This window comes from Sminthopsis crassicaudata, chromosome 4 (genome assembly GCF_048593235.1).
Source record: "Sminthopsis crassicaudata isolate SCR6 chromosome 4, ASM4859323v1, whole genome shotgun sequence".
NCBI classification, from domain to species: Eukaryota; Metazoa; Chordata; class Mammalia; order Dasyuromorphia; family Dasyuridae; genus Sminthopsis; species Sminthopsis crassicaudata.
In genome coordinates, this window is record NC_133620.1 from 53553933 (window position 1) to 53566102 (window position 12170).

The window sequence follows — 12170 nt, forward strand, 5'->3', positions numbered from 1 at the left end:
CTTTGTGAAGATGATAAGATATTTTTTCCTGAGTTTTAAAATTTCCTAATCTCTGTCTGATGTTAATAATTTAAACCTGTCTTCTCTGTAGTATACAGGAATACAATGTAACTACAATCATAAGAATCAAAACTAACAAGAAAGAAAGAAAAAGCCTTCATGAAAATCCAGCAATTTGTAATTAGGTTTGAAGTGTGGTATGCTTTAAAGTCTGTTAGGTTATAAACTATTTGAACTGCTTGATCATTCTCATAAACTCCCACATTGTACCTGCTCTGCATAATGTTCAAATAGAGGGGGAAGTCAAAAAGTTTAGGGCAAAACCAAATTGTTTCTTTCTATACCAAGATTCCTGCTACATGCAGTTTAACTTTCATTATTAAAGATGACACACAGTCATAAACATGCCAAAACAAGGTGTTTTTATTAGATTATAAGATTATTTTATTATGAAGTGGCACAAATTAGGTTCTCCTTAAAGGTAGTCATCACCTAACATTTCAGCTATGGGAAAAAAAAAAAATTTATCACAAACCAAATTCTTTTGAGTGTGCTTAGCTCTAACTGATTGTTTTAAGTTCATATCCCTATGTCTTTATACCTAGCCCATATTTCCATGGCATATTTAACATACCAAAACTATGAGCTGGCCACACCAAAAATATTCTTAGAATATGACAAGCATAACATGAAAGATTCCTTGTTTCTCAACCACACAAATAGCACTTAAAACTTATCTAACCAACATAGACATATTTTTAAAATTTCAACTCTGACAGACAAGAACAATCATTAATCTTGTCTGCTGAATGCTATTCTCATTCCAATCAAGTACAGAGGCTTGAGATTAGCTCAGATAGTTGGGAAGTGGCCCTTGTTGCTAACAGTGCCCACCGCTCAGGACAAAATAAGAGCAGTTTGGTTTGAGCGTCTGAGTAAGTAGGAAAAGAATGAAAAAGCTTTGGGTTTGGTCTCAGGAGAATTTTCCAGCTGGAGTTGGGGGACCCAGAAAGCCCCCTGCTTGCTTGGTGGCAGCTCGAGAAGGAGCAAGGCCAAGCATCTTCTGAATGTTCTGTGGAAACAAACAAAAAAACAAGAAATTATGTTTCAGAATGATACCTATAGAAAGCTAAATATTTACTTCATATGTGATTTTTAGATGTAGTCAAAAAAATTATTTGCAGCTAGTACAAATGAATCCAATGTTAAGTAAAAGTATGTTTAGCATATCCACTATGATGTTTCTGCAATGGACCTAAACTCCCCCTCACTGCCCCACCCCTGGCAAAATTTGGTACTTCCTAAGGTGGAAGAATGATTGTTTCCAGTACCAACTGTTCCATGCTGTTCAAATTTCGAATACACACCCCCTGAAACTTTCATAAATCATATATTTTACAAAAACAAACCATTGGTTCTCTAGAGTTAAACACTACTTTTTTGCCCCCACCCCTGCCCTTTCACAGAAGGGGAAGCAGAAGGCCAGGAAGCTAAGTGAGCGATCAAAGTTATACAGAAGTAAGTGTTACGCAGAACTGGAATCAGAACCAGGGCCTCTGGCTCCTAATCCCTTTTTTCCCACTACACTAATCTGTACATCTGGTCTTGTACATTTATGCTTGAAGTGAGCACAAACAATTGTTTGAATAGGAAATATTTTCTGAGATGCCAATTTAAATACTACATAAAGCGAGTTGCCTATTTCATGCATACATATACTTAGAGCAGTAACACAATGTTTTTCATTTTACTTTGTAAGGTCTATCACAAAACAGCTTCTTTTCAGGAACTGGCTGGCCCCTCAGTCCCCTGCAACACTCTGATAATGTGATTGTTAAGGTCCTAAGAAGAAATGTTAAATAGAGGCCCACGGAGACCAAGTTACCTATCTCTAATAAAGGTGTACAATAATCTAAACAAAAAGACATTAGAATGTATGCCTTTTACTAGCTTCTTTGGGTAAACTGCCAACTCTCCCTAGTGTTAGCTTGGTACCTGGCACATACAAGAAAACTACAAGGCATGATCCCTTGTTCTCAGAGCTTACAGTTTAATTGAGAAATGTTCACAATAATTGCTTTATTCTAAAACATTAAGAAAACAGTAATGGCATCTAGAGTTAAAGCATACAAGTTACTGTTTAAGCACAGTACACAATGAAATGCAACCTCTAATTCTGTAGATAAGGTATTAAAACAATTCCTCTATAAACACAGCTCTGCTACTCTCTAAATTATGGGGTCAATGGATTTAAAGAAGAAGATGGGGAGGGAAAGGGATAAAGGAAAAAACATTTTCAAGACTCAGGACTACAACAGGAAGTGACTGACCCATTAAAACTGAAGAAAGTGGCAGATGACAGGGACAGCAGACCTCGCACGTCAGTATTACTCTAAGTGCTGGTAGGACTCAACTGGAATGTCCCCAGCAATTGTATTTCAAGCTGCAATTGACTTTCATATTGCAATCTTATACTTTAGAACAAAGCTGTCTTGACTTCATGAGGCAGCCTGATAAAAATCCAGGCCTCTGCTGACACCATCATGCTCATGCCTTTGTTAAGAGCAAACTCTTTCACACTCAGTAGTCATCAGTAAAATTGTTCTCTCATGCAGAGACCTGGAGGATATCATGCCCCATTTCATGGTAGTAGACACGTCTCTTATTAAGAAACACCTTGCAGGGAACATAGTACAAGCTGCATGCCAACCTGAATGAGCTTGACCAAATTCAATTCAACAAGGCCGGTGGCCTGACACTAGGAAAGGAAAGAGCTCAGAATTAGAATATGTGGGCAATATTAGTAGTTTTTCTTTTTCATCTTTTAAGTCACCCATTCTGATCTGACTGTTAATTCTTTAAAATGTTTTCTGAGATGAGTTTTTCAGTTTTCTGACTGGTAGATGTAAGTTAATCCAAAAAGACAAATGGAAGAAATTACTGTTCTCGAACTTATAGAAATTAGCTTTCTTTCTCACATCAGGAAAATAAAATAGAGAATTTAAACCAATTAAGACAGGTGGAAAATGATAAGATAAAGTTGTTAGGGCTCTAAAATTTAACTAAGACGAGGTTTACATACATAACACGTTATTTTAAATTGTAAAAAGACCCATGTCTATTTCTGCATTTTCAGACAGGCTATCTGTAATACATTCACTAGCAAATGAAACAGGAAAAAACAAAGGAAAAAACTTCCTGATAATCATCCCTTCCACTAAACAGGAAATCCAGAAGCACTACTCTACAGGATTTACGTTCCTTCCTCTTTTGTGAAGGGTGAGAACAAGTTATTAAGAAAAGGAAGTTATTAGTTGCAAACTAGATATTTTGAGAAGACACTGTAACCCAGGTCATGGGCAATAAATTCATTTCATTCTTTTATTCTTTAGTCATTTAGATAATATTCATCTATCATAACTTTCAATTCTATTTTTTAATGCAAAACTCTACAGCAGGGGTTCTCAAACTGCGGCCTGTTGAGGACGTTTATTTGGCCTGCCAGGTTATGGCAAATGGGCTAAGGGCGGAGACAGAGTGTGAGTTTTTGTTTTTACTATAGTCCGGCCCTCCAACAGTCTGAGGGACAGTGAACTTGATCCCTATTTAAAAAGTTTGAGGACCACTGTTCTATGGCAATGTACTCTTCTCTAGCATTTCAGCAGTCAGTTTTTGTTTCAATTAATTGCTTCCTGGGTGGTTTCATGTAACAGTCTTACAACCTTTCTTTTCTTTTTTAAATATATGTGCTTTTTCTAAACACATTTCCTTATCTGTAAAATGTATGAAATGTATAAGAAAAATTAGATCAAAAGGGAAAAAAAAAAACCATGAGAAAACAAACAAACAAACAAACCCCCTAAAAGGTGAAAATACTATACTTTAATCCATATTCAGTCTCCATAGTTCTCTCTCTGGATGTGAATGGCATTTTGCATCCAAGCCTATTAGAATTGTCTTTAATCAGAAGATCTAATTCAGATCCAATTGATCAATGATGGACAGAATCAGATATACCCAGAGAAAGAACACTGGGAAATGAGTGTAAACTGTTTTCATTTTTGTTTTTCTTCCCAGGTTATTTTTACCTTCTGAATCCAATTCTTCCTTTGCAACAACAACAAAAAAATTCGGTTCTGCACACATATATTGTATCTAGGATATACTATAACGTATCTAATATGTATGGGAATGCCTGCCATCTAGGGAAGGGGGTGGAGGGAAGGAGGGGAAAATTCGGAACAGAAAGGAGTGCAAGGGATAATGTTGTAAAAAATTGTCCATGTATATGTACTGTAAAAAAAAAAAAAAAGTTATAATTCTAAAATTAAACAAAACAAAACAAAACAAAACAACTATCTTTAATCACCACAGTGTTGAAAAGAGCCAAGTCCATCACAGTTGATCGTCACATAAGCTTGTTACCATGTACATAATTCTCTTGGTTCTGGTTCACTTCACTCAGTATCAGTTCATGTAAGTCTTTCCAGTCTTTTTTTCTATCTCATACTCACTTTTCACCTATAGTTCTCCATGTATCATATTATTAACCATACTTTCCACAAACTGCTGTGGAATAAAATATCTTGGAATGTCAACTCAATTGGACTCTTCTTATTGAAATACATTTTCTAAGCTACTACTATTAGGAATTATAAGATATTGGCTTGGGGACGAAATATTTAGTCATTCACAATCAATTCAATATATCTAATAAGATAGATTTCAATTATCTTTTGGTTCTCTAGGAAGGAGAAAAGAGTTCAGTATAGAGAATGAGTATACTGATCTACACTTCTTACATACTCCTAAAGCTATAGTCAAGGTAACTACCATTTCCAGTTATACCTCTACTAAATAATAAATGCCTCTAAGTTGTAACTAGGATCATTCAAAGAAGAACCAAAGTATCTGCTTTAATATTATATAATACTTGAGCTCATCTTCCAGTGGTAGCCTACATGTTGAATAAAACCCAGAAAATAGGACTCAAATTTTTAACTCAGTTGGATGGAATTACAAACATACAGAAGAGGGGCAAATCCATCATTATTATTATCACTTCAAAAATGTTTATTGGACTCTAGCTGTTTCCTAAATAGGCATTAAAATGTCAAACCTGACTGCTTTCTTTACCTGCTGAATTCTTACAAATCTTTTAAAATCTAACCCAAATTCCACTTTCTCTAGGAAGCCTTCCTTGATCTCTTCAGGCAATGCAGTGGATAGAAGTGAACTAAAAGTCCTGGTATCTCTACCAATATTGGGAAAAGGAAAGCAAGAATAAGAGAGCTTCCTTTTAAACTTCACAGTGCCTTTGTCTCATTCTCACTTTGTCTCTTCTTAGCAATACAATGATTAAAGACAATTCTGAAAGACTCATGATGGACAATGCTATCCACATCTAGAGAAAGAACAGTAGATTGAAGCATACTATTTTCATTTTTTTTTTCTTGTGGGTTTTCCCTTTTACTCTAATTCTTCTTTTACACCATGACTAATGTGGAAATATATTTAGTCCAATATTTAAAAAGGCAAGTACTTGGAAAAGAACTTCCTTTTTGATAACAAATGATGGGAACATTGGAAAAAGATTGGAAAGAAATTAGGTTTAAGATGGTTATTCTACACTATTTACCCCAATAAAATCAAAATGGGTACATGACCTAAATATAAAGATTTAACCATTAAAAAAAAAAAAAAAATCTTACATATAGCAGATATTTTTCATTGTCATGACTAGAAGACAACTCTCAAAAAATAAGAGACATAAAGATAAACTAGAATTTTAATTACATGAAAATGAAAAGCTTTTACATAATTAAATCAACATAATTAGGTTACAGAAAGCAGTCAACTAGGAGAAAAAAAGCTTTGAATCAAATGTCTCTGATAAAGAGCTGATATCCAAGCTATATAAATAACTACCACCAACATACACATACATATGTGTGTGTAAGTATGTGAAAATCATTCCCAATGAACAAGTGGTCAAAGGATACAAGCAATTTCAAACTACAAATGCTTAACAATCCTATGAAAAATTGCTCTAAATCACTAGTAAAAAGAGATGCAAACAAATTATTCTGAAGTTTCATGACAAAGCTGGCTAACTGGCAAAGATGATAATATTTAATTTTGAAGAGGTTGTGGGAAAACAGGCATATTATTGGTGAACCGATATTTTCTAACATTGGTCCAACCATTTTAGAAAGCAATTTGGAACTTGTTGGGATTACTAGGTGAGGACTCAGGTTGTCTGGAGGGTGACAAGGTGAGAATTCAGGTTTTCTGGACAGTTACAAGGTGAGAACTCAGGTTGACTTGATAAGAGGGGGCAAGCTCATTGGCTGGGGTGGTTCTTCCCAGAAGCCCTTGCATTATCCCACGCCCATTCTCTGGGAGGATAAAAAGAGACAGCATTGGGCGCAAAGGGCAGATCGGCCTGGAGAAGGATAAGAGCTGGAGGAGATTCAGAGCCAGGATTCAAGAAGAAAGACTCTGAATTGCATCAGGCTTGACGGGGCTCTCTGCAGGAAGGGAAGTCACTTCTTTGGACAAGAGTTAACAGCAACTGCCTGGAGACAACGGTTCGTTACAGGAAGAAGAATCTGTCTGAGAGATTTGAGTAGACACAGCAGATCTCTTCCCAGAGAGCGATCCAGCAGCTTCTGGAGACGACAGCTCGCAACAATTGGCGCCCAACGTGGGGCAAGGACTTTTGCTTATCCTGACAAGAGGAGCTAGACCAGACCTTCGCAATTTGGCGCCTGAACAGGGACAGACACAGTCCTGATTCCAGTGGAAAAGCTTCCAATCTAGATCTCAGTCTCTCTGACCCAGAACCGTGAGTAACGAGGAAACTTTGTTAAAGATTAAGTGAGCGTGCTAATAGATAAATAAGGAACTTAACTTGTTAAGGGCTAAACCAGGAATCTCTTATAGCTGAAATGGGGCAGATGTTAGCTATATTCAATCCCTGGACCTCAGCCGACTCAACCTCAGCCCCAGACGCAACCTCAGCTCCATTCAGGAGTGGTACTATAGAGAGTATAATCAACATAATTGAGGAGCAGAGTTTACTTGTAACCTGGGTACAGATTGCTAAACTCTTGGCTGCATTAAGACGCACATCCCCTTGGTTCTTAGAGGAAGAAAAGATAGATGTAGATAAATGGAAGCTAGTGGGATATGAAATGAAAGAATTTCAAGCAAAAAATGGGCCTCGTTCAATTTCTGCAGAAGTATTTTATATCTACAACATAGTTCAATTAGCCTTAAACTATCAAGCAAGTTGTAGGAGAAGGAAAAGTTCTAAAAATGAACAGAGGAGGAAGTGTGAGGAAAAAAGGAAAGATCAAGATCTTTCCCTAGAGCAAGAGGATTTAAATGAGGAATTATGGTATGATTCTCTTGAAGAAGCTTCAACCCTGCCTAGAGAACAGATTATTGACAGGCCCACATCAACCCCACCTTCAGAGATGGAGGAAGAAAGAGGGGAAGAGGCAGAAACACAAACAGAATTGCCTGTGAAGAAGCCTAAGCCTATGACAAGATTAGAAAAAGCATTGGTTAAAGCTAAGAGAGAAGGACAGGATATAAGTGATTTTATACATGCATATCCTGTGATTGAAAATACTGACTCTGTAGGTAAAAAAAGGAGAAGATATGCACCTTTAGATTTGAATACAATTAAGGATTTGAAAAAAGGTTGTACCCTTTATGGGGCTACATCAGCTTATGTCAAAATGTTACTAGATGGTTTGTCTTATGAAGTCCTAACCCCGAATGATTGGAAATCCATAGCAAGGACATGTCTGGAGCCTGGAGAAAATTTATTATGGCTTGCGGAATTTCATGAATTATGTAAAATTCAAGTCAGATGCAATTTGGAAATAGGAGTTAACACACAATTCACTTTTGAGCACTTAGCTGGTGAAGGTCAATATGGAGAGAATTCGGAACAGATTAATTATACCATGACAATATATGAACAAATTGCTAAGGCTGCAATAAAAGCTTGGGGTGTCCTTCCTGGACAGAAAGATCGTGGAGAGGCTTTCACTAAAATACAGCAAGGTCCCAATGAACCTTTTGCAGATTTTGTGGGACGTTTGCAAACTGCTGTCAAAAGAACTATTGGAGAAAATTCAGCTACAGAAATAATGACCAGACATCTGGCTAAGGAAAATGCCAATGAAATTTGCAAAAGAATTATATGGGGATTAGACAAAGATGCTCCTTTAGAGGAGATCATAAGACGCTGTGCTACAGTGGGAACAAATGCTTTTTACACCCGGACAATGATGAATGTGGAAAGACAGGGTCCCTCCTGGCAAGGGCCTTCTAGAGAAACTCGGCGATGTTTTCAATGTGGAAAAATTGGGCATCTAAGAGCTCAGTGTAGATATGGAGATACAGTGAGAAGACAGGGTGAGAGAAGACCTAAAACTCCATGTCCAAAATGTCACAAGGGCCTCCACTGGGCCTCCGAATGTAGATTGACCCAGGGAAATGACAGATGGGGCCCAGCTTCAGCCCCCCAAGTGGGGCATGATGGCAGCCGAGGTTACATCCAGAAAATTTTAAGACATGATCAATCAGCCAAAAGGCAATCAGATGGAAGAAAGGGATTGAAATTAGGAAAAATAGAGTTGTGTGCAGTAGAGACTACCGAGATACTCCCTGGAGAAGTGAAATCTGTTCCTGTTGAGCCTATGGATCCTTTGCCTCCAGGCACAGTAGGCTTGACCATTTCACCTTCTGAGAGTGCCTACAAAACAGTGTCCATCCATACACTGATGTGGGAGACTGGAGAACGTGTATCTAATATCCCAGTCACTAACACAGGCAGACAACGTGTGATTTATCAACCAGGAGAAGTAGTAGCATCAGGCTTATTGTTACGGACCCCTAATAAGCAACCTAGTGATAGTCGCCTAGATTTTGACTCCAATGAACAAAATCCAGGAATATATTGGACAGCAGCTGTGACAGCTGACCGACCTATGCTTACTATTTATATAAACGGAATACCATTTGAAGGATTGGTAGACACGGGTGCAGATCGTACAGTTATTAGAGGTGCCAATTGGCCCGGTCACTGGCCAAAGATTAAAGCAGACACCTATATGTCTGGGGTGGGAGGATCAATAGCAGCAGAGGTTAGTGCTAGGCCTTTGAGATGGGTATTTGAAGGAGAAACAGGAGCTTTTACTCCTTTTGTGGTTGAAAAAATCCCCATCAATCTGTGGGGAAGAGACATTTTACAGCAGATAGGATTACAAATAAGCACTTCGGCTTTTTAGGCAGGGCTGCTGTTGAAGGCCTACCTGCACTTTCACCAGTTCCTATTCAGTGGAAGACTGATTCACCAGTGTGGGTAGAACAGTGGCCCTTAAGAAGTGATAAAATTCAGGCCTTATTAGACATAGTGCAAGAACAACTTGACCAAGGACACTTGCGGCCTTCTCTAAGTCCTTGGAATTCCCCAGTATTTGTGGTGAAAAAGAAATCTGGAAAATGGAGGATGATAACTGATCTAAGAAGAGTAAATGAACAGATGGAAACTATGGGAACTCTTCAGCCTGGACTTCCATCTCCTACTCAGTTGCCAAGAGAATGGCCTCTATGGGTTATAGACATTAAGGATTGTTTCTATTCTATTCCTCTAGATAAGGAGGATATGAAAAGATTTGCTTTTTCAGTGCCTAGTGTTAATTTGGCTGAGCCTTATAAAAGATATGAATGGACAGTTTTGCCACAGGGAATGAAAAACAGCCCTACTATGTGCCAAATGTATGTTGCAGCTGCTCTTGCTCCAGTAAGAAAAGCCTTTCCAAAAGTAATATTGTTACATTATATGGATGATATTTTGGGATGTGCACCTGAGGAACAAATGTTAGAGGCATGTCTACAAAGGACCATGGAAACATTAAAGTACTACAAACTGCATATAGCTACAGAAAAAATTCAAAGACATGCTCCTTTTCAATATTTAGGATATGAAGTATATCCTAAGGTGCTTACAGTACAAAAACTCTCCTTAAGAACAGAGAAGCTAAACACCTTAAATGACTTCCAGAAATTGATAGGAGATATCCAATGGATGCGTCCCGTGCTAGGCTTGACTACCTGTCAATTGCAACCACTATATGATATTTTAAGGGGAGACAGTGCTTTAAATTCACCACGCCAGCTTACAAAAGAAGCACAAAAGGCTTTGAGAGAAGTTGAACTGGCTTTATCCAATGTGGTTGAAAGAGTCACTCAAAAACCCTTGGAAATATCAGTTTTTGCTACAAAAGAGGCACCCACAGCAGTCCTTCATCAAGGAGACAGAGTGATTGAGTGGGTGAACCTCCCAGCACAACCAGAACAAAGCCTTACACCTTACCCAGTGCTTGTGGCTAGGATTTTATTAAAGGCTATTAAGAGAGTAACACAATTATCTGGGATAAGTCCTGAAAAAATATACACATTCTATACTAACGCACAGATTAATGTATGCTGTGAGAACATCCCAGAATGGCAAATTTTATTGGCCACCGCTCCAAATTTTGCACATGGATCTCCATTAAAGATTACCCGGCTACTACATAATTGGCGATGGATTTTTGAAGAAAAGGTTTCTAAGGTTCCTCTTAAAGGACCAACAATCTTTACAGATGCCTCCAAAGAAAATATTTGTGCCATATACTCTCATGATTTAACCATAAAGAGAGTAATCAGGACTCCTTTTCAATCCACTCAACAGAATGAATTATTTGCTATCATGCTAGCTCTCACTTATTACCCAGGAGACGTAAATATAATTACTGATTCAGCCTATTCAGTAGGTGTAGTACAAAGAATTGCCACAGCCCAAATAAAATTTGCAGCCTCCAATATTTATCAGCTCTTTAAGGAACTTCAAGAACAAGTGAGAAAACATCCAGGCAAGATTTATATCTTGCATGTCCACTCACATAGTGGACTCCCAGGTCCTATTTTTGATGGAAATTCAATGGCAGATAGCCTTCTAACCATGTTAGCCAGTAGTCCTTTATTTCAGGAAGCGCAAGAATCTCATTCTAAATATCATCAGGCTGCTCGAGCTTTACGTTTACAATTTGGAATCACAAGAGAGGAAGCTAGGAGCATAGTAAAAAGCTGTACAGCTTGTCTTCCTTTCCATGCTCCTACACTCCCTCCAGGGAAGAATCCTCGTGGTTTGAGACCCAATGAAATCTGGCAAATGGATGTGACCCATTATAAATCTTTTGGTCGTCTATCTTTTATTCATGTTGTGGTAGACACCTTTTCAGGATTCACATTTGCAATGCCAGCAGCAAAAGAGACAGCCCGAGTGGTCACTGAATTCCTTATACAAGCTTTTGCAATTATGGGTGTGCCACAAGCAATAAAAACAGACAATGGACCTGCATATACGTCCAAACATTTTACACACTTTTGTGCACAGTATAAGATTTTACATACCACGGGCATACCCTTTAATCCTCAAGGGCAGGCAATAGTAGAGAGAAGAAACAGAGATATTAAGACACTCCTCCAAAAACAAAAGAAAGGGGGAGCCACAGGTAGCCCTAGGGAACTTCTAAATTTAGTTCTCTATACCATTAATTTTCTAATTTTTGACAAAGATGCACTGGCTCCAGCAGACAGGTTTTATAACCCACCAGAAGGGCAGTGTCCAGTGAGAGCATCTCCACTGTCCTTAGATAATCGCCAGGTGATGTGGAGAGATCCAGAAAGTGGTGAATGGAAGGGACCAGATAGGTTAACTGCCTGGGGGAGAGGGTTTGCTTGTATTTCTTCAGCAGGAGAAGGAATCAGATGGGTGCCAACGAGTCATATTCGCCTTGTCCATCAGAGAGAGACAGAAAAAGAGAAAGATCTCAAAACAAAGGAGAAGATCTAAGAAACATCTGACACTGAAAGAGCCATTGGACTTCCTCACACAAGATGAGACTAATGGACAATGGACTTATGGACATTTATAAATTCTCAATTTATGATTATGTTATATACTTCTAGCATGTGTTATGTTACTATGTTACTATGTGCTTATGTAATTCATGTAATTATCTGTAATACTTCCCATATTGATGGATTTATGTTTCAAGGTCATTTATGTAATTATCTGTAATACTTCCCATATTGATGGATTT

The 12170-nt window shown here is 38.0% G+C and overlaps 1 protein-coding gene across 1 annotated transcript in view; it reads right to left on the reverse strand.

Moving 5' to 3' along the window:
• Positions 1-405: 405 nt before the first annotated feature.
• TMCO1 (transmembrane and coiled-coil domains 1) overlaps positions 406-12170 on the reverse strand; it is a 39245-nt gene continuing 27480 nt past the window's right edge. The window contains exon 7 of the mRNA XM_074266486.1: positions 406-1072. Coding sequence (XP_074122587.1) covers positions 974-1072 — 99 coding nt within the window. The 3' untranslated portion in view covers positions 406-973. The remainder of the gene's footprint in view (positions 1073-12170) is intronic.